Here is a 24,044-nt window from a genome sequence, read left to right on the forward strand (position 1 = left end):
AAGCACAGACGTTTGGCATTCACTTGATGTTGAACTGATGCCTGCAATAAAGTAAATGTGATCTGCACAATAACTTGAAAACTTATTTTCATTGACTCTTGCTCCAACTTATGCCTTTCATCTCTGTGGAGTGCATTATAAGTCCTGACAGATTATGATGTTGAAGTCTTTCAAGTACAACAATATTCATCAGGATTTTGGATTGCAGATTGAGAGATTCTGTCAGTGCTCTCCCAGAGTAGATGAACAAACATAGTTACTCCTGCGTTATGGATAGAAGTATGATGTGAAATGCAGCAGCTGGCGATGGGAAGTCCTGGTTTAAGGGTATAAGACTCTTCAGCTGTGCTCAGCAAACACTGATGCTGATCTGATTCATGAAAAGAGAATTCGTAGAGCAGCAATGAGAAGTGTTTTATGCTTGTGTCACCATCTTCAGAAGTACCCTTTTAACCTAAAATATAGTCCAGTTTGAAAATGATTGTTGTGAGCAATTGCTCCTTCAGTGAGAGCATGAGCGATGTCACGAAGAATTGGATATGCATGCCAGGCCAGAGTGCATGAAGACCAATCCTAATGATTAAGACTCTGGCTGCAGATTTAAAGATCAAACATAACATTTACCTTAGTAGCTGAAAGCCACACTGACAAACAGTAAAATGTTATTGAGATCTCTGCAAGCAGGGAAGTGTAGATGAAAGGGAGAATAGAGAACAGGCAAATGAACCTGGGAATGCTAGTCTAGGCTGTTCCATTTCATTGCAGTCCATCTGCCTCAGACAGAAGGTCTTGTGCTATCTTATGCCTTTACTTAAGTGCCGGTAGCGCTCTCAGGTTCCGGAGTAGAGTGAGCATTGGACGGAAACTAGGACTGCATCAGACCTCACTAGGATAGTGTGAAAGTCAAACTCTGGAGTCATCACAAAAGTCAAATATTTTATCAAAGTATGCAAAATTCCACAGTTTTACCTGACTGTCTAGACCCAAGTTAGCAGAAAAAGTTGACTGGATTCTTGAACTTTACACATAAATAGTTATTCTTTTTTTTTAGAGAAAGGTTTTAATTCAGCTAAACTACTATGAAATGTTGATATGTAACTACTGGTTAAAATTCTAACCCCTTTATGAAACACGTCCTTCACATATGCAGACAAACACAAAAAGATTTTTAAAAAATATTGAGGGGAAAAAACTTGGAAAACAGTTCATTGGTCCCTCTCCCACAGTGCACCTAGATGTTCTTGGCTTGCCAGCATTTGCTGCTCCTTGAGCTTTCTTTTTCAGGTACTTTCACTTTCAGGAGGCACAGGTTCACAACTCAGACTTTGGCTTGTCAGTTAAAAACAATACAGCAACTGGTGAAAGAAAATCAATTGGCTTTTTTCAGACTTTTGACTTATTATTTCCCCTTCTGGAGGTCCAAAAACATGAATTGTTCATGCCCACAAGCCTTATAGTTATTTGGGAGACAATCAGTTGTTGATGGCCAGAAGGCCTTTTTCAACACTGGTCACTACTGCACAGACTGAACAACTGGGGATGTTGGAAACCTGAAACAAACATAAACAGAAACTTCTGGAAAAACTCACCGGATCCAGTAGCATCTATTGGAGAGAAGACAGTTAACATTTTGAGTCCAGTGATCGATCTTCGGACAGATATCAGCTATTTGTTGCTGGCCAAATCTCACTTTGTGGGCACATCCTGGTGCTAATTTGTCTGTATCTAAACTTGCCCTGTTGGTTGAACAAACAAGTGTAAACAACATTACAATGGGGATTGATAGCTTGCTTTTAAAATATGCAGCAACTACTTCCACAAACCTTTGCTTTTTTAAAACCATCCTTTTCCCCTTTCAATCCACAATCAAATTTTCTTTTTTTTTAAAATTTAAAAAAAGTCCTTTTACGTGCCTTTAGCTCAATTCTGAAATATATAAGTAATAGGAAGAGGAAGAATTCATAGTTGCACAAAGAAATCATTAGGTATTTGTAACACATTTGTAATAAATGTTTCTTTAATTCCTCAAATAATAATGAGGAAAAGGGCCCTTTGTCACCGTCTCACCCATCACTCTTGTCATGCGTGCACTTTTGCTGAATCTTAGTTTATCGCTCTCAGCCCTGTTCATGCCTGCATCCCCGTCTGCTTGCTCTCATTCTGTCGAGAACACGAAACCTCTTTCTTTGCTGTATTTCGCATAACTTGTGTGATGATGCTGCTTCCTGTCAAAGTTTCTTCAATGTTAAAATGCATTTTATCTAAGTAGGATATTCTAATATTTATGTAAGTCATCCCATAGTTTGAACAGCGATGCTAAAACAAAAAATCTTTTCAACGTGTATTCTGAGATTATGATACCAGTTTGGCTTCCAGTTACAACAATATTGATTCCAAGCCCCTCTGCTTTTAGGGAGGGCAAGGAAATTGTAAACTTGAATAAAGACATCAAAACACATTGTGAATGTATGCATTTAATCATTAAGAACAGATCAAGTTTCTACTAGTTTTACTTTGTTTAGACCTTTTTTTGTACTCTAGAGGTGATTTTAATGTACCAGTAACTGCATGCCAACTTCTTTTTAAACTAATTTGGGGAATTTTGTGAACTCAAAGACCAATTTGTTTGGTTTTGAAGTGAAATTTGGTTTGCATTGTAAATATTGTCACAGTACTTAAAATCAGAAATTGCTGGAAACACTCTAGACTAGCAACCGCCAGTGGAAAGAAAGCAGAGTTAATGTTTCTGGTCCAGTGACCCTTCTTCAGAACTGATTGTAGCTAGGAAAAGGTTAGTATATATGCTAGAAGAGAGGTCAGGGAAGGAGGAAGAAGTAAATGATAGTCCCCATTAGCAGCTGTTGAGTCTCCCGAGCTGACTTTTACTCATTCCTTTGTCTGCCCAACTGTTCTACTTTCTCTCTGGGCCCCATCTTCATCTGTCACTTACTCCTGCTCCTCCTCCCCCACCCCTTCTCTAACATTATATAGCAACCTTTTTCTTACCTAAAATCAGTTCTGATGAAGGGTCGCTTGACCCAAAGTGTTCATTCTGCTTTGTCTCCACAGATACTGCCAGCCCTCCTGAGTTTTTCCAGCAACTTCTGATTTCCAGCATGCACAATTCTAGAGGTTTTTTTTTGTATGTTTTTAATAAAGTTGACAGAAGTGATTCACAGCAAGTTGTGTGGTGCTGAAAGGATGTGCCCAAAGATGTAACGTTTTAATATCTACCTCCTGTAGTGTTTAAAACAAATCTTTACCTAATGTGCTGAGGTGAAGCAGCCAAATGATCTTTGCAATTAAGGTAATGAGATGCATTTGAGTTCAGCCTTTGAAGCTAAACTTGCTGCACTTAACTTTATCTCTATCTTTTCTTTAAAAATTCCCATATCTACTTTTATGATGAAAACCATTTGAATATATTTGTCCCATTGCAAAACTGTAAGTTCTAAAACTCTGCAGCAGATCAAATTGAAAGCATAAAGGCATTCTAGAACAACTGAAATCCTTTTATTGAATATAAAAGTTTTAATATTTGCTTTTGTATCAGTAACAGTTATAACAATCTTGATGCAAGATTGAGCCTTTGTTTTCCTTTCATGGCATGCACGCAATGCTTTGTGCATTTTTTTCTGCGAAAAGCTTATTTTCCAACCATTGAGCTTATCAAAGCTCATGATTTTTGCTGATGTTGATTTTCAAAATGAAAATTTTATGATTCCTCAGGACTCTTAGCCTCTAATTTCTAGTACTAACAATGTGTTACTGTCTTTCAGAGCATGCGTCTGTTGTGAATCAGGAAGATATTTATTGGTTCTATTGTAAAAATTCTACTCTTCTGGACAGTAGTAAAGCAGCAAACATTGATGTGATTGGCCAGCCTTCAGATCTCTCTGAAATTTTAGGTAATCAGCTCATTTACAACTACTTCATTTCAAAATCTTAATATCTCTTTGTTTGTTACAGGATTTCTTCAGTATATTGCAGTGTACTAATTTTTTTTCTGTATCTCAGAACAGACTGGAAATCTCACAAGAGAAAGAAACTTCAGTGGGTGAGGTGTTGCCATTTAGATCAGCATCAATGATAATGAGACTTTGGTTTTGTTGTAAGAATGTACTGTAATTGTAAGTAGCGATGTCTGTACCATAAACTTCAGTAACTAAATTGCCTTTTATTAAATGCTCTTTGAAATCTCGGAGGTTGTAGTAAAATAAGTAATTTTATACTTGCCCATCCTTTTTAATAAATCTATTGGTCTACCTTGATATCTTTGGCCTATGAAATAGGGAGGCTTCAGAATGATTGTGCTCAGCTCTGTTGCTATAGAATCAGGAGGTGCGAGCTGATGCTGTCTCACGTTTTTATATATAGCAAGTATGTACGTGCCTGTTCTGGAGCTGGGGAAAGCTTAAAAATAACAAAATTTGTTAGGGATAATTACATGGCTGAAATTCCTGACTTCATCCTTAACGAGTTGTGAAAGTATATTTTATTTCAGAACTGCCTAGAATCTGTAAATCATACACAGGTTAAAAAAAATTGAGGAAGGTATTTTTTCTTTTAATCCAAGACTCTTCACGTAAAAGAGACGGAGACAAAATCAACACCAAAGAGAAGAATTCTGTAGCCACTGTTGGGAAAGCTTTAGAGAAATTCCTTGAAAATGAGGAAACCTATCGTGAGGCAGATACATTTTAGGCAGAGACCTTGAGTGAAGTTTGAAATCTGAATTTATCAGCAACGACCTTCATTATTATCGTATTTTGGATATCCAGTCATTCTTGCTTCAAGTTTTCTCTCTTGACTGGCTGCCACAGAAGTCGGTATGCCAAGGCACATTCAGCAGAAGTAGAGGTTGCAAGATTGTAGCAAACCAGTCAGTAGTCTAAGCATACAATTACATTTGTCCAAAAAACCAGCTTTGATTGTTAAAACAAAAATGCATGTATTATATTTTTGCAGTTATCGATTACTCAAGTTATTCAGTATACATGGTTGCAAATTATCGTTCATTAACAAACATGTGTTAACTTTAGTCAGTTTTGTTCACCCTATTTAAGCTTTTCTGGACTGCCTTCTATGCCAGCATTACTCAGACAAAAGGCCCAAAACTGTTGACCGTATTCTAGCTATGATCTGACGCATTTCTTGTGTAGGTGGAGCAAAACCTCACTACTTTTATATACTCTAAACCGTTTGAAATAATGACCAACATTCTATTTACCTTTCCTGTTAATTGTTGATCTTGCATGCTGGCTTTTTGTGATTCATGGACAAAGACTTCCAAATCTCTCTCCTGTTGATTTCAGCGGTCTTTCTCTTTTTAAATAATAATCACATTCTCTATTTTCCTTACCAAAATGTGTAGCCTAACCGATTACCAGATTATATTCCATCTACCAAGTTTCTGCCCACTTGCTTAACCTGTCTATATATCTCTGCAGATTCTGTGATGTTCTTGTCACTTTCCAACCTTTTTATTTGTCATTCACAAACTTGGTTACAACATATTTGCTTTCCTCATCCATGTCATTAATAAAGCCTGAATGTGGTCCAGTTAATGGAGCATATGGAACTGAACTGTTCCAGTATTTGAGAAGTCGGGAATAGTGCTAAATACTGCTATCATCAGCAAACTTTCTGACATCAGATCTATGATGGAGGGAAGATGATGAAACTGCTTGAAGGTTGATGGGCCACTGGCAGTAACTAGTCTGAGGAAGTCATGTAACAATATACTGGGTTCAAGATGATTGACTTCTAACAATCACAGCTATCATCTTTGGTCCTAGTTATGACTCAACCAAGAGCCTTCCCCTTGAGCCCCACTGTCTGCAGTTTTGCCAGGGCTTCTTGATGGCATACTCTGTCAATTGTGATCTTGATGACAGTCACTCACCAAAACTTTGGATGTCAGCTGTTTCTTGACTATGTTTGAACTAAGTGTACAATGAGGTAAAGAGATGAGTGGTTGGACTAAACTGAAACTGAATAGGTTTGAGCAGGTTTTTGCTGAGCAAGCATTGCTTGACTGCATTCTTGGTGATTTCTTCAGTTGCTTCTCTTAAGTCGCTCATGGGATGTGGGCATCACTGGCTGGCCAGTATTTATTTACCCATCCCTAGTTGCCCTTCAGAAATGGTGGTTAGCTGCAGTCCTGAACTATTGCAGCTGGTGTGCTATAAGTTGATCCACAATGCCCCTAGGGGACGAATTCCAGGATTTTGACTCTGCAACAGTGAAGAAATGGCGATATGTTTCCAAGTTAGGATGGTGAGTGCCTTGGAGGGCAGTTTGCAGGTGGTGTTCCCATGTGTCCGCTGCCCTTGTCCTTCGAATTGGAAGTGGTAATGGATGTGTAATGTGCTGTCTAATGATCTTTGGTGAATTTCTGCAGTATGTCCTGTAGATAGTGGCTGCAGTATGTACTGAGCATCGTTTGTGGATGCGGTGCCAATCAAATGGGCTACTTTTGTCCTGGTTGCTGATTTTGGCGCTGCACTCATCCACTCAAATGGGGAGTATTCATCACACTCTTGACTTGTGCCTTGTAGTTGCTGAACAGGCTTTGGGGAATTGGGAGGTGATTTTCTTGCTGCAGTATTCCTGGCCTCAGACTTGCTCTTATAGCCACTGTATTATCTGGCAAATCGGTTGAATTTTTGGTCAGTGGTGACCCCCAAGAATGTTGATTGTGGGTGATTCAGTGATGAGAATGCCATTGAATGTCAAGCTATGGTGGTTCTATTGTCTCCTTTTGGATTGCCTGGTATTTGTGTAGCATGAATGTTACTTGGCACTTGTCAGCCCAAGCCTGGATGTTGTCCAAATCTTGTTGCGTTTGAACATGGACTGCTTCAGTATCTGACGAGTTGCAAGTGATACTGAACATTGTGCGATCATCAGTGAACATCCCTACTCTGATTATGGAAGGAAAGTCATTGAAGCAGATGAGGATGGTTGGACCAAGGAAACTACCCTGAGGTACCCATGCAGAGATGTCCTGGAGCTGACCATTTTCCTGTCTGCCAGATATGACTCCAACTAGCAGGGGGTTTGCCACCAATTCAGATTTGATTTCAGTTTTGTTAGGGTTCCTAGACTCCACACTCAGTTGAATGTGACCTTGATGTCGAGAGCTATCGTCTCACCTCACCACCTGGAATTTGGCTTTTTTCGTCCATGTTTGAGCCAAAGCTATAATGCGGTCAGGAGCTGAATGGTCCTGGTGGAACCCAAACTGAGCGTCACTGAGTGGCTTACAGCTGAGCAAGTCCTGCTTGAGAACACTGTTGATGACACCTTTTTGTCACTTTACCGATGACTGAGAGTAGAGTGATAGTGTGGAAACTGGCCTGGTTGAATTTGCCCTGCTTTTTACATACAGGACATACTTGGCAGTTGTCCAAATGGTTGGGTAGATGTCAGTGTTGTAACTGTATTGGAACAGCTTGGCTAGGTGACTGGCAAGTTCTGGAGTACAAGTTTTCAGCACTATTGCTGGAATGTTGTCAGGATCCATTACCTTTGAGGTGTCCAGTGCCTCCAAACATTTTTGATATCAGATGGAATGAATTAAATTGGCTGAAGATGATGTTATGGACTCCTAAAGGAGATTCAGCACCTCTGGCTGAAGATTGCTTTACTGGTTGAGAGATCACAAAGGTGTCAATTAACTGAGATGAATTTGTTCTGTATCATGAGTATTGGACATACCTGTGCAATTTTCCACATTTCCAGTGTTGTAACTGTATTGAAACAACTAGGCTAGTTACATGACAAGTTCTGGAGTACAAGTCTTCAGTCCAATTGCTGAAATATCATCAGGGCCCATAACCTCTGCAGTGTCAAGTGTTTTTCAGCATTTTTTTTAATGTCACCTGGCATGGTTCAAGACTTGTTCACATAGGTTCAAGACTGGTATCTGTGTTAGAGACCTCTACAGGAATCCAAAATGTGTTAACCATTCAGCTCCTTTGGCTGAACGTGGGTGCAAATGTTTCAGCGCAAGATGCATAGACCATATTGGAAGGTTAGCATATGGCAAAGTGAAATGGGAAGTATCTGAAGAATTCCAATTCGCATTTGCAAATAGAATTAACTGGAAAACTAAGCTTTTCTAAAGTTTCGATTAATTGAATGCAGCATGCTGGATTTGAAGATGTTTTTATGCCGCTCGACAATAGTATAGGAAATAGTGAATGGATTTATTTTATCTCTTCTGCAAGTTTGATAAAATCCCAGATACATGAGAACAAGAGCATTGAAGAGGGAAGTGGTGGATTAAAGATTGTTGAAAATAATCTTTCATGTGAAGGCTAAGGGATGGGAATTTGAGAAGAAATTTTATTATGTTTATAGGTAGAGGGGAAAGATGAAGCTAGCAATAAGGGAGGTTGGATGGAATCATCGGAAGGATCTTAAGCAATTCATGGGGCTGAAGAAACGGCAGCTTATTTCTGAAGCTTTAGTGTCGAAGATGTCATTATCATTAGAACATAGAACAGTACAGCACAGAACAGGCCCTTCAGCCCACGATGTTGTGCCGACCATTGATCCTCATGTATGCACCCTCAAATTTCTGTGACCATATACATGTCCAGCAGTCTCTTAAATGACCCCAATGACCTTGCGTCCACAACTGCTGCTGGCAACGCATTCCATGCTCTCACAACTCTCTGCGTAAAGAACCTGCCTCTGACATCCCCTCTATACTTTCCACCAACCAGCTATCTAATTGAGGGAAAATAGGAAGATGTGCATTCCAGGAGGTAGAACACTTGAGATTACCAATTCTTAACTTTCAAAGTTTTCCAGTTGATTTTTGGATTGCCAATATCTTTAGTCTTGATTTTTGTTTATGTCAAAAATGTTTAGTATTTTCAATTTTTTTCTGTTGAAATTACGTAGCTTCAGGGGAAATGTCATCTGTAGTCACACAGGACAAAAATAAATGTGCAACAATACAATTCACCAGTAGTACTACTTTGCTGTATTTTAATTTTATTATTGTCTCTTTTTTTTTCTAGATACCATGTATCAGATGGAGCTGAGGAGCGTGGGAATTCTCAAGCTACTACTTTTACTGTTGCAGGTAGAGGCTATGTTTGATGACCTAGTGCAATCAACCTGAAATGACATTTTAAGGTTGGGCTTCCATCAAGTGTCAGTTCTTTTGCAAACTTGGGAGCCTGTTGAACTTGAACATAGATCTGACCCATTATTCTGTCTGTTAATGATTTATTGTAACGATGTTTGTGCTATTGCCCACTTCTGCCTTGCTGTCTGAGAATGTTTGCACTGTTCTCCTGACACGCACACGCACACCTCTCTCCTCCCACCCACACCACCCCCCCCCACTTCAGGTTTTTCTTGATCTTCAATGAGACTGATGATTTTTTTTAAAAACGTGGTTATTGATTGTCTAATCACAAAACAAGATTTAGCATTTTAATCCTTAACTGTAACAAATTAAAATTAACAATGACTAGTTGTTGTGATGAATAGAAAACTGATTTGGCAGACCAAAAATACAGAGTAGGGATAAATGGATCTATTTTTCTGACTGTCAGGCAGCGTTTAATAGAATACCATGGAGATCACTGTAAGGACCCCAGCTATTCACAATTTGTGAATGGTTTCAATGAGAGAACTAAATACTACCTCAAAATTTGTATATGACACAAAATAAGTGGAAGGAAGATGCAGGGATGCCTCAGTATGATTTGGACAAGTTGAGTGAGTGGGTAAATGCATGGCTGATGGCAGTATATTGTGGATAAATGTGAGGTTATCCACTTTGGTTGCAAAATCAGGAAGGCAGATATATGAATTACTATAAATTGAAAGAGGGGAATGTGCATTGAGACCTGCTGTCCTTGTATAACACTTACTGAAGGTGAGCATGCTGGTGCAGCAGGGAATAAAGAAGGCAAATGGTATGTTGGCCATTCTTTAAAAAGAAGATTCTAGTACAGGAGCAGGGATATCTTGTGACAATTGTGTAGAGCCTTGGTAAGACTACCTCGAGTATTGTGTGCAGTTTTGGTCACCTGAGAACGGATGCTTCTGCTCTAGAGGGAGTGTAATGAAAGTCTATCAGACTGATTCCTGGGATGGCAGGACTAATGTGTGAGGAGGGATTGATCAGTAAAGATTATATTTTTTGGATTTCAGAAGAATGGAGTGTCTTTATAGGACAAAGAACTGGACAAGTGTGAGAATGTTATGGCTTTAAGCGGTGTATTTTGTCCAGTTTTTTTATGAAGTAAAGTTGAGACGAGCGGTCTGCTTAAAGCCAATAAAGTAAACAGCTTGTGAGGCCTTGGTTTTTTTTAAAGTTGGAACAGTTCAATCAGTCTGAATGAGTGCGGTCAAACTCCCACAGAACCAGGCCTTTTAGTTTTAGCTTTCTTCAGTTGCTGGGGTTTTGAGGCTTAATGTGGAAGCTCTTATGCCTATCTCTATTACAGCTGAAAGCTGTAGTTCTCATCCTGCTTCTAGAATTGCAAGTGAGATACCTATTTTACTGAATTTGCCTTTGTCATGGGTGTGTTAATGGGATGCTACCATATTGGAACAGTTAATTAGTAGTAGTTTATTTTGTATGTGTGTGTGTATACGTATAATATGTATACTGTTTTGTTAAGCATTTTTATAGAGTTAGAGTTGAGCCAATTCTTTTATTTAAAGCCTAAAGCTGAGTAGTTTGACCTATCAAATTATATCTGGAATGCAATGCTTTCCACTTTAAAATATGAAAAAATAGGGTCTAGACCCTGTCTTGTGAATATATTTTGAGGCAGGGGTTGGCTGGTCCATTACACAGGGTAGATATGGGAAGGATGTCCCTGATGGCAAGGATGTCCAGAACCAGGGGTCACAATCTAAGGATAAGGCGTAAACCATTTAGGACTGAATGCGAGAAGAAATTTATTCACTCTGAGACTGAGCCTGTGGAATTAACTACCACAGAAAGCAGTTCAGGTCAAAAAAAACTATGATTTCTAGAAGGAAATGGCTAAGCACATAGGGTTAAAGAGATCAAAGGATATGACAGTAAAGTAGGAACAAGCTATTGAGCTGGATGATCCTGTCATGACTTTAGTTCCCTAATCCTGCAACTTATGCTACCTCAAGTCACTGTTTCTACTTGAATTGGATCATCGTTAATGGCAGAGCAGGGTCAAAGGGCCATCTCCTCCTATTTTCTGTTTCTGTTTTTTTAGTGGGCACCAATACAGTAAAATACTGAAAAAATATTCTCCAGTAACTTAACTGAAAACCCTATGCTATGTGTATATTGCACTGCACTCTCTGCAATGATGTGGTTTTGTGACTTTAGAAGTCCAAAACGCTTCCTGCTTCATATAGGAACTCTTTCCATGCTTCAAGGTGAATCTTCCCATGTCCTTCAGTTCCCTTCATTCAATGATTTGAACGTAATCGATTTGAGCTTTCTGTTTTGCGTACCCTCTTCTGTGGTCTTTTGATTTTTCATCTTCCAAGTGCATAGATTTTGGCCTCATAAGCTCTACACTTAGTAGTCAATCCAAAATCAGTCCCTTTCTTCTACCTGGCATTACAGCACCAGTTTTGGGTCATCTCAAAACAGCTTCATTGTGCTGAGAGTCTGTGTCTGTAAGCAGCAAGAACATCACCTCGACCCTGTCCCCGCACAACCAAATCTCATGGGCTTATTTTCAGTGCTTGTGGGTCACAGCTGTCATCACAACTCCACTGTACCTTGAATTAAAGAGAGCTGTTTTAAAACGTAACCATCTTGTGATGTCGTGCGTTTGTAGCAAAGTAATTGCAAACTCTGCAACTTTCTCTCTTGTTCACCCATAATCCCTATCTTTACTAACCTATATTTGCTTTCCAGTCCTTGCACTGGTCCGTTCATGACTTCAGCTCCCTAATTCTGCAACCTATCCTACCTGAAGTTGCTGTTTCTATTTGTTAGCGTATCCCATCACTTCTCCACTCCTCCATTCTTCTACTTGCTGTAGAATTCCCCACCTCTCCTCCCAAACAACGACTACTACTACTACTACTACTACTACTACTACTAATCACTTTTATTATGATCCCCATCCCCCTTAAAACTCACCTCTTTCACAATTTCTGCCATCCTACCTCCAGCTAGCATTCATTCTTTTTTCTTCTTGCAGTGTATTTAGTATTTTTCTTGTGTTTAAATGCATTCTATACAGGCAAGTGGTTGATGATAAACATTTTTGAAAAACATGCTGGTACTGTAGATTCTGCTATGTTTCAGTGTACTTTAACCTGCATCGTAGCAACGGGACGATCCTTCATTTTGTCTGTGTTCTTTAAAGTCGAAGTGCACCATAAATTTTACCAAGCTATATATAGCAACAATTCAGGATGCATACTAATTAAGTTGTATTAATAATAAAGAGGGCAACATGAGCCATATTCATGTAAAAAGAAAAAAAACATTTTAAATAAAATAAATCTTTTGCAGTTCTGCGGAAGGGTCACCAGACCCGAAAGGTTAACTCTGAATTTTTTTTTTCCTTTATGGATGCTGCCAGACCCGCTGAGCTTTTCCAGCAACTTCTGCTTTTGTTCCTTTAAATCTGTTACATATTATAAATGTAAAACTGGGAATTTCAAAGTTCCATGACATTGAGGTTTCTAGCCTAACATAAGCTCCTGCTACTATTTCTAACTGCATATGGCCTCTACTGGTTTTTGCTGTTGTATAATCCTCTGCATCAATGAAAATTCTTCTCCATTTTATATTGCCAGTTTTGTGCGCGAGAAGCTCTTTGGGTGTTTGTACCTCTATAAAGATACTGAAATAATAATTCCCTCAGTCACATCGGGATTTCAAACTATCTGCGATCTCGGGATATTACACACCTTCAACAGTAAACATGATCTGCCAGATATACTGAGCAAATGCATTTAATGAGACAAACTACCAAATCCTTAAACGTGAATGCTAGAAAATCCTTAAACACAGAGGGAGCAATGGTGTTTAATGCAGCCTGAATCCCCTAACAACTTACTACAACAAATCAAATTGAATTAATATGTTGTCCTTCATGTTGCCAGTGAAGGACAACATATTAATTCAATTACCAATGAAGTTGCATGCCATTGACCTCAGAATTCAATCCATTTTACCTCAGCCCAAATTAAATTTGGATGCATGTTTAATTGATTACTGTCCCAATGTTACAATCGGTTCTTCCTGAAAGAATTATTGCCAAATGGCACACTTTGGAAAAGTAACTCCAAACATAAGCCATTCGTGAGCAATTTTTTGACTAAGTTTAAACTTAACAAAAGTGAAACATTCTTCTCGAAATGGTTGTCATCCTTGCACTTTAGAAAAATATATTGACAAAGTTGTAAATTGTGCTGTGATAAATTAACTGAATTTTATGCTGTTTTCAACTATAATTTTTAATTAGGTAAAACAGTCTCTAAATTACAAGCAAGCAAGGAGATCACTCTTGAGCAGAAAAAGTTAAATGCAGTTTCTCTCCGAGATGAGCAGAAGAAATCAGTAAGAGAAAACTAGCATAATGTCATAAATTGCAATTTTATATGCTTTGAGATGCTACCATTAATTTCCATTTTTTTTGGCCAGCTTTTATTGTAGGACGGAAAATGGTGAAAAGTAATTTAATTGCATAAGGTTGGCCAAAGCATACATGCACTACTTAAAATTCAACATCCTGTTGAGTGTAAATAAATAGATGCACAAATAATTGTAGGAACTTGTAAGCCCACATAATTATTTCTAATCAATTGGTTTGGATATGTTCTTTTTAGATAAATCAGTTAATAATAGTTTTTTTTTAAAAATGGCAACAGGTATTTTTTCCTTTTGCACGTTAAAGTTCCAAGTGTTGATTTTTCCGGTATGTCACAGTTGCTTAAAGCTTGTTGCTTTCATGAAAGTTTGCTGACTCTTGTTGTCCAATCATTTCAATTTTGAGATCTGTCCATTCTTGATCTGTTTTAAAACTCTGATATTGATCCTCTGTCTTGTTTTCAATTCACATATTTCTATGAGTGTACATTATCCCATTGAGACGTATTGATGCAGCACTCAATAGGTTTTATTGCTGAATTCCTTTTTAGAGGTTCTTCCAATATCCTTGTGAAGAAAAATACATAACTGCTTCGCCAAAGGTGTGGGATTCCACAGCTAAGGTACTTTTTTGATACTTTTCTGATCTTTATAGCTTCCCAAGCCAAAGGGCAGTATTTGCCTCTCTACCCTAAAAGAAACACAAACCGTCCTGTACTGAAGAACCCATCAGACTTAAGAAGCGTTGCTGAAACCAAGAAGTTTCAAGTTCCTGGCATTTGCCATTGTTGGAAATTTCAAAACACGATGCTGAATTTTTTAATATTTTTCAATGTTTTGTCTGGCCAACTATCTTCCACCTTGGTATTTCTCATAGATATATTGCACTTTAATACTTCACGACTGGCACTTGGTCTTTTTTGGGTGCCCAGATAAGTCAGCTGTTCAGTTAGACTTTGCAACTTCTCCTTCAGTTTTGGAAGCTGCTCCATTTTTTTTGCTTAAGCTATACTTTGACTAATGTCAATGGAGCTAACTTTTTTCCAAATAAAATTGCTGATATAAAGTTACACTATTCAGGCTGATTTCTAATCCAATTTACTTAAAAGCCTCAAAGCCTGGCTTCTAATTTTGACTTCTGTTTTAAGCCCATTTATGATGTGGAGGTGCCAGTGTTGAACTGGAGTGAACAAGGTCAAAAGCCACATGACACTGGGTTATAGTGCAACAGGTTTATTTGAAATCACAAACTTTCGGAATGCTGCCCCTTTGTAACCTGGTGTTGTGTGACTTTTGACCAAGCTCATTTATGACAACGTTTTCAAATTCACTGTTCTTCCACAAAAAGTCATCTACATGCATCGTAAAGATGTCTGAAAGCAGTCCTGATGTCAATAAAGCATGGCAGGGGTCTGTTTTTAACTGAAGACAATTTGGTTTTAATAAGAGAGGTCTTGCTGAGAAATATCAACCTGTAGACATGTCCATTAGGCTGTATACACATTTATTTAACTCTCGGAATGTCTCCACTGCATTTGGTTCTATTTTTGGAGGATGAACGAATATTTTTATCTAGAGCTGATCTTCATACAGAAATGCAGCTTTAATAACAATTGATCTGCACTCCCAAGCATTTATTGTCTGAAGCCAAAACATTTTCAAAATTGCTTTTTCTACTGTTGATTAACTTACCCTTGTGTCTCCAACAACCAGTTGTTCTTCAAACTCTATGTCACTAGTTTTGCTTGGGTCCCCTCGAGGGACATCTGTTTAGTACAAATCTATATGAGAAATGTGCTGGTTGTCCCTTGTCTGGCACCTGTACAACTCTCTGTCCAGCTTTGTAAATCTTGTTGTTTGACATGTTTTTCTATTAACTTCTATTCAAGTTTGTTCATAACCATTGGGGATTTACATTGGTTTCTGTTTCTCATGATATTCCTGGTTTGGCTTGTAGTTCATGACCTTATTAAACTATGCCCTCTATATTTTTTTTCTCTAAATCTTTTCAATGGACTGAACCTAGATTCTGCACATGGTCTGATTGAACCCGTTTCCATCTCAATTAAGCAGTTCTGAAACACCTAGAATTGTCTGGACATCTTGAGCATTTTAATCATAACTTACTTTGGAATTAGAGACACAATGACCAAAATATCTTTACCTTCTTATGAAGATTCTAAGAGATTTCAGTCCAGAATGCTAATACCTTGATGAATAATGTAAAGGCTGTTATTTTTGACACATTGTGGTCTGTACATAAAGTTATGTTTTATTGGAAGAGTGAAGGAAAGGTGTAGACTCATCACCACCTGTGCGCATGTAAGGAAATTCTGACAAGAAACTTTTTTTTTGATTGGCATTGCAGTTGGCATCACTTGTGCTTTCAGATCTGCTAAGCACAGAAGCAAGTCTTGATTTTGTTCCTAGGCAGGTGGTTACAGCCTTGTATGTGGACAATGCACCAGAAGCCTCCTGCTTGTGAAGAGAAAATATCTGCCTGTCTTCTCTCTCTCTGTCTATGTCATTCCCTCACGTCTGGGCAGAAAAGTAAAAGAGAATCTTTAGCTGACTACTTTCCCTTGCCTGCCTTGTGTGAGCAGTGTTCCTCGCAAGTCCCTTATTGAACGGAGAAGTAAAAATCACCTTCAGATGCACTGAAGAGGCAAAATCTCAACCAGTAAATGAAAGTCTTAATTGGTGTATGCACAAATTTGTGGTATCAAAGAAATGGAAGGAACCATAATGAACTGAAAGGAAACTCATTGATTTCTGTGGTCTAAATCAGTGCTTTCAAAATCTTTACCTGCTGCTTTTTGTCCTTCCACATTATCCATGGCTCATTAGTCTTTGTCTCCATATGTAAATGGGTGTTTATAAAAAGGCTAAAGTTTAAGTTACGCAGTCAAAAATTAGCAGTTCAACTTTTTTATGTTTTTGCCATAGGTGCGATGATGCTGTGGCTTTAAAAGGAGTGTTTTATACTAGTTTCTTTTAGAGAGAGATTGAGGGACAGGTGCCAAGCAGTCAATGAGAAGATAAGCAACTTGAGGCCTTTTTTTTATATATATTAGAATAAGCTGCCTGAGTAGGGCGTAGTCAATTTCTCTTCCCAAACCAGGCATTTTTAGTTTTCAGCAGTAGTTTTTGGGATTTCAACAGGGGTGGAAGGTAGTAAGTCTCTCTCAGTAGCTGCTGCTTTTTCTCTGAGTTGTCTCTTGTTCTTTTCTCCTGGTTTGGAGAACTGCATGAGAGACAATCTTTTCAGAATTTGCCTCTTTGCCAAGGGTGTGTTTATGGGATGTTACTATTTGAAACAGTTAACAATAATAGATACAGTAACTAATTAAGTTTTCTAATAGAGTTGAGTTATTCTAAGTTCGTTTTTTTTGAGGCATGTTAACTATATGTCTGAATAAATTATGTTTTGGTTAATATCGAGTAGTTTAACCAATTGAATTTCATCTGGAACATAGCACCTGAAATTTACCTTTTAAAATAAGAAAACTGTAGGATTTGGGCTACCATAATATATTTTGAGAATGTGTGGTCCATAACAATTAGTTACAATCAGTTGATTACAATTAAGACATTTTAATAGAAAAAAAGGTATGTGTTCTTTTAACCTTAAATAAGTGAATTGCCCAATTCTACCCAATCGAGTGGCTTAATCAAATCTTTGCATTTGTGATGGTTTCAGGGAAATAGTGGGGCTTGATCTTAGTGCACTACCCCAGTGACTTGTGACAAACAATAAATGCCCAAGAGTCAGGCAGTACCCAAATAAAAACTTATTCATGAATTACAATATAGGCAGTCCTGGATTACAAATGAGTTCTGTTTTCAAATCAATTTGTTTGCAAGTCAGAACACAGTGGTGGAGATCATGAAATATTTCTAAGTACGGGAAACATTTTAATATCAGATCTTTAAAATTTATACCTGTCTGTGGGATCCTGTTTGTAAGCATGAGCATTTGTAAAGCAGATGTTCATATATCGGGGATCCTCCTGTATTAGACTTAATGTAGTATTTACCACTAATTGCTTATTTCTGAGATTGTAAATAGCTCTTCTTCATCCCAGAGGTATAATCTGATCTTTGGAGTTTGTCAGATTAAGGCACTTATTGGTTTAGCAACCTTACCCAGTTTCTCTGACTCCAGGCAGATTCAGCATAGCCCATAGGGCGTTGGGGACATCTGTCTCCATATAGTTTTCAAAATCTTGTATAACTAATGCTAAATTAATACCTTTTATTAAAATCTGATTTTTTAAGACTTTTCCTATATGACGCTTCAGGTTGATACTAACACCACTTAGCAAGATGTTGGACAGGATTTTAGAATATGAAGTAGGAAAGTGACGTTATACAATTTGGTTGGAAGAGGGGAAGCATAGACTATTTTTTTATAAATGGGGAAAGGTTTTGGATATCTGAATCATAAAGGGACTTGGGAGTCCTAGTTCAAGATTATCTCAAAGTTTGGCTGCTTTGGCAGTTAGGAGGGCAAATGCAATGTTAGTATTCATTTCCAGAGGAGTCAAATACAAGAGCAGAAATGTATTGCTAAGGCTCTATAAGGTGCATTTGGAAAATTGTGAGCAGTTTTGGGCCCTTTATCTTAGGATGTATGTACTGATCTTGAAGGGGGTCCAGAAGAAGTTTTTAAAAAATGATCCCAGAGATGAAGGGCTTGTCATATGAGGAGTGGTCGATGACTCTGGGTCTGTACTTGGCGTTTATCAGGATCTCATTGAAACTTACAGAATAGTGAGAGACCTGGATAGAATCAGCGTGGAGAAGATGTCTCCACCAGTAGGAGAGTCATGGACTGGAGGGCACAACTTCAAAATGAAGAATGCTTTGGTACTGAGATGAGAAATTTCTTTAGCCAGAGAGTGCAGAAGGTTGTGGAAGCCACGTCAATGAATTATTTAAAATGGAGACTGGGTAAGGGGAGAAGGCTGGAGAATAAGGTTGAGAATTATGTCACCCATAATCAAATTCTTCTCCTATGACTTATAGTCTGATAGCAAATGTATCAGCAACTTTTTAATTTGAAATTAAATTGATCTTAGTCTTTAATCTCCAGTGTCTTGTACAGCCACATGACCTCCACTCCTATACTCAATATAAACCTTGCTGTAAAGACTCCATCCCATTTTCTCACTTCCTCAGTCTCTGTTGCATCTGTTCAGATGAGGCCAACTTCGACAAGGCACCCTCTGAAATGTCCACCTTCTTCCTCAACTGAGGATTCCCCAGCACTGTTGTCAACAGGGCCCTCAACCAGGCCAGAACTATCTCTGTCTTCCTTCCCCCAACAGTGATAGGGCTCTCCTTGACCTTACCTGCCATCCCACTGGCAACCAGGTACAGATCATTGGACACCATTTCTGCCACTTCCAGTGAGATGCCACCACCAGGCGCATGTTCCCCTTCCCTCCCTTCTCTGCCTTTTGCAGGGACCGTTTCCTCCTCTTCTTTCAATCCCGACATTTCCCCTAAAGCCCCATGGCACCTTACCCTGCAACTATCGAAGGTACAACACTGCCCATTTATCTTCTCCCTCCCTGCTATCTAAGAGCCCAAACATACCTTCCAGGTGAAGCAACACCTCACCTCCACTTCTCAGAATCTTGTCTGCAGCGAATACAGCAGACTAATGTGGTCTCCTCTACATTGGGGTAATGAAGCACTGACTAGGTGACCACTTCACAGAATATTCTGCCTGCAAAAAAAGACCCTGAAGCTTCCAGTTGCCTGCCACTTTAACACACCACCCTGTTCCCTGTCTCAGATTTGCTGCAGTGTTCCAGTGAAGCTCAGCAATCTGAAAGAACAACATCTCATTTTCTGCTTGGGGACCCTGCAACCCTCCAGACACAATGAGTTCAATAATTTTAGGGCCTAAACTCTCCCATGCCCTAGCTCCTTACCCCACACACCAGGCCTTGTTATCACATAGCCTGCCATTACAGACTGTTGTTCGTTACTAACAGTCCCCATTAACAACTATTCACCCTCCTAGCCAGAATGTTATCAACCCTTTGTCTATTCAACTGCTCTGCTGTCTCTCTGGGCTCCATCCTTTATGCTTTATCCTAACGTTTACTCCCTATCCCATCCCACTCCCTATCTTCTGAATATAAACCGATGGTAACTTTCCTAGCTACCATCAGTTCTGAGGAAGAGTCACTGGACCTGAAACATTAACTGTGATTTTTGTTCGTAGATGCTGCCAGACCTGCTAAGCCTTTTCCAGCAACTTCTGTTTTTGCTCCTATATGCAATACACTGACCAATAAAGGCAAGCATACGAAATGGCGCCTTCACAATTCTGTCTGCCTGAGACTCCACTTTCAAGGAACTATGAACCTGTACTCGAAGATCTCTTTGTTCAGCAACACTCCCCAAGACTTTACCATTAAGTATATAAATCTTGCCCTGATTTGCATTTCCAAAATGCAGCATTTATGCAACATTTATCTAAATTACATTCCATCTGCCTCTCCTCAGTGTAATTTTGTTTCTTAAACTTACAGATTGGATACGGAGTTTCTGCAAAACCAGCTGATTTAAAAATTCAAGTACAGCTGCTTAAATCCCTAATGTATTTCTGCCAGCCATGGATTTCCTTACCATAGGAACGTTTGAAATGCTGAAGTTGCAGATGGGAGATTGTGTTCCGTTGAGGCATTTGTTTAGGCAATCGACAAGAGGGTGTTGTTTGTTAGAAAGAAGCACAAGTTGCTAGAGTCCCTCACAATATGCAAATATAAAGTATGCATTTAAATCCAGTAAAATCATTTTAAGTTGTATTAGGCCCAATTGATACCAAATTTGAAACTGAAATTATTTCATTGACTAGTTTTTGCATTGCAACAGGACTGTTTGTTGTTCTTTGGCTGTAAAGATCTTTGGGACATTAGCTTGTGAAAAGTGCTAGGTAAATTGTTTTATGTTCTATAAATGCAAGTTATCTTTTTAAGATTCGTTTATTAAAAAAATGTTCATTGGTGGACTGTGCAGTTAATTCTAGATGTTAAGTAGATAAAAAGACTTTCTTCGTTTTGCAAAAAAAAGACCAAGAGGAAATCTGATGGTACATAAAATTATAGAAGTAGCTGATTAGTTTGTGGAACATGACCAGTTGCCAATGACAAAGATGTCCACCTGTTGCCTTTTATGTGATTGTTCAGCTACCTGGTAGCCATCTTGGGGGTGTGAATGCTGTAGCCAGGACCCTCTAAACCTCTGAAAAGGAAGGGTGCTGCCTTTGTCTCGGCAGTAATAACAGAAAACCTAATGCCTGAGAAAAGCAACATTATTTTCCCTTACCAGTTGCTGTAGGCTGTTGCCTTTAACAAATAAGTTAGGTTTTATATGTTGTGAACTAGCTGCTGCGTACTTCCTGCAATAGCTGGAGACACCAGGAGAAAAGAGATCGCAGAATAGCAAGTCCTGGTAAGCCAGAAAGATCAGGTCACTAAACCTGCCCAGGATTATCGAACTGCCTTCCCAGTTTTCCGTCCAAGTTTATTCCCAATACTACTTTTCTCTGTCGGTATGTATGTATAGGGGAAGCTTTATAAGGCAATTAGAGTTTTAATGGGTAATTGTCTTTCATGTGTTACAATTCTTTACATATGGCTAGAATTTATTTATTACAAGTAAATAATAGATTTTGTTCAATACAAATACCTGGTCCATATTTTCTGTCAACCTGGTCTAAAAGACAGGTAAATTGAGAATGTTGCATATTTGATCAAATCTTTAGCATCTGTAACATCTCCAGGAAGAATCAGTCTTGATCTCCAGTGAAGTGTAACAAGACTATATCGGTTAGAAGTGAATTTTGTTTGCTTCAAACTATTTGAATACCACTATGTTCTAGCCACGTTTGTCCCTGAGCTAGCATAAAATTACTGTGTTGCCAATAATATTTGAATATTAAACTGCAGAACCTTTTGAAGAATAGGAAGATTTTAAACTGCCTACCAGTTATAAAAATTAGAAATGAGTTTATGAAAACTGTATTTATGATTTGCTCCAGGAATTTGGGTAGAGAGAAGCCATTTTTACCCATGAACCATGGAGTAAAGTTTTGAAGTGTTTTGTGAAATAAGCAAGTACAAGGTAATAGAAAGCTTTTTCTCACAGCAAGTAGTTTTATGGAATAAACTGCCTGGAAGCATGGAGTCAGGTTTAGTTGAATTCAAGGGGGCATTGAATGATTTATTTCTGTTTAAATAATTTGTATGATTATAAGGAAAGGCAGGAGATTGTAATGATCAGAGAACTAATCGGCCAAATAGCCATCATCTGCACTGTAACAATTCTGTAATTTGCTGAGCTTCCATTTCCAACTAGGAAAATACATGTTGGTAAGTCATACACTATAAGCCAAATAATTGACTGAAAAATGTGACAGATTTAACTGTGTTCAGAATGTGTTCGCATTTTTTTGAGATATTTATTCTGCTTTCTTATTTGCTTTAGTTAAGCAAAAACTCAGTGGGGCTTTGGTGTACAGGCTAAATTAATTCCATTACACGTAGAGGATATACAGAAGCATGAGAATTGGCCACATTTGAAAACTCTTGCTTCAATGTTTGTGTAAACAGCAAGCTGCTATGCCACATCTCGCTGAGTTCCTGTGCTCGAAATCAAGCTCTGAGATTCCCAGAGTCGTCATAAAAGTTTAAAAATTCTGGTGAGCTATACAAAATCTTCAGTTCATCTGTCAGAGTGTCCCTGGCTAACACAAGACAGATTTCTGTATTGCCAAGATCTGCTATTTATTACAAATAAACAGATTCTAACCAAAAATAAATGATTATGATCCGTTGACGTAATTCTACTAGTTAAAACACTAACTCCATTTATAAAAACCCTTCACAGACAGGCAGGCAAAAACTTTGGTGTTATGGGTGTAGGGAAAATAAAACTGGAAGCAGTTCAATGGCCCCAGTCCACAGGGTTAACAGATGATCCTTTTGCTTGCCATAGTTTTTGTTCCATCTTTCTTCTCCAGGTTCTCTTCCCTTCTTCGCAAATGGCACAAGCAATTGATACACAAGCTGCAAAGTCTCTTGGTTACTACTAAAAATCCACAGCTTACATTAAGTGGTGAGGAGAAATAATCTAGTTTTCCTCCGGCTTTAGATATTTCACTAGAGAAAAAGACATGGCTGTCTGACCTTCTTGGTAGAAGCCTCTGGACTGCTGCATCATTCACCTTCACAAGATGTTCAGCCATCAGGAACCAATTGCTCCTAAGATGCTGCTTGATCTGCTGTGTTCATCCAACTGTAAACCTTGTTATCTCAGATTCTCCAGCATCTACAGTTCCTGTTATCTCTACAAGCACTTAGTTGTTAGGTTGATAACGTTTTGACATTTGCAACTGGTCGCAATACCATGAAACAATCCACAACCTGTTACTGGGTGATTCTCATTTTGTACACATAGCCTATCTCATCTACAATGGTCTCTGCTTCTGCTTGAACAAAGCAGTATAAACATATCTTAGAATGAATTTCAGTAAGTTCTAAAAGTACAGGAATACTTCTGCAATCCTTGATTTCAGTCATTTTCCCATTTCAGTCCAATATTAAAAATACAAAAATGAGATACGATCTTGATCTTAAGTTGAAACAATGGTTGCATACGGTGACGTTTTCTCTTCCGTTGTCAACATTAGACACTAATAAGCTCTGTACAATATTTTTAAAAACTGAATTTTTCTAATGTTTCTCGAACTCGTATGTTATCACTGGTAATGTTTTTCTAATCAATCAATTAGTCAGGTACTTTTGTCTATAGCAAATATTGCTTTGAGCAAAACTTTAAACTTGTATAGCCTAGCGTAGAGGATTACTTCTGGATGTTTTGTCAGTGTCTTATCGAACATTGCTTATTATGGCAGATGACCAAAAGCTTTGTCGCAACTCTATGCTTGAAGGAGTATCTCAAAGGAATAAACAAGCAGGAAGGTTCAGGGAGGGAATGCCTTACTTCAGAGGACCTTGACAGTTGAAAGCAAGGCTGCTAATTGCATGATTTTTAAAATTGGACAGCAAAAAAGGTCAGCACTAGAAGAATGCAGGTGCTTTAGAGTTACATGATTGAAGGAGATTAGAGATGGGGAGTTCTGAGGTGTGGAACAATTTGCAAGCCAGGCTGAAAATTTTTAAGACTGGCTGCTGGATGAGCCGTACTTCCATGTAGGTGAGCATATACAGGGTGGATGATCAGTCATTGTGCAAATTAGGACATCGGCACCATCATTTTGGATAATGTCAAGTTAATGAAAAATGGTTGAACACTGATCTGCTTTTCCTGTTCTGAGAGGGAGCAGAAATAGGAAGGGAAAAACATGCCGATACCAAGGAGATGGAGCAATTGGATTCCAATGATATGCTGCTTAACCTCCCTAACTAGAGAAACCAAGTACTGC

The 24,044-nt window shown here is 38.5% G+C and overlaps 1 protein-coding gene across 1 annotated transcript in view; it reads left to right on the plus strand.

Moving 5' to 3' along the window:
• LOC125458432 (uncharacterized) overlaps positions 1 to 24,044 on the plus strand; it is a 78,519-nt gene that overhangs the window by 38,705 nt on the left and 15,770 nt on the right. The window contains exons 8-11 of the mRNA XM_059650507.1: positions 3,780 to 3,908; positions 4,018 to 4,057; positions 9,036 to 9,100; positions 13,455 to 13,549. Of these exons, the coding sequence (XP_059506490.1) occupies positions 3,780 to 3,908; positions 4,018 to 4,057; positions 9,036 to 9,100; positions 13,455 to 13,549 (329 nt within the window). The remainder of the gene's footprint in view (positions 1 to 3,779; positions 3,909 to 4,017; positions 4,058 to 9,035; positions 9,101 to 13,454; positions 13,550 to 24,044) is intronic.

The sequence above is a fragment of the Stegostoma tigrinum genome, chromosome 13 (assembly GCF_030684315.1).
Source record: "Stegostoma tigrinum isolate sSteTig4 chromosome 13, sSteTig4.hap1, whole genome shotgun sequence".
NCBI lineage: Eukaryota > Metazoa > Chordata > Chondrichthyes > Orectolobiformes > Stegostomatidae > Stegostoma > Stegostoma tigrinum.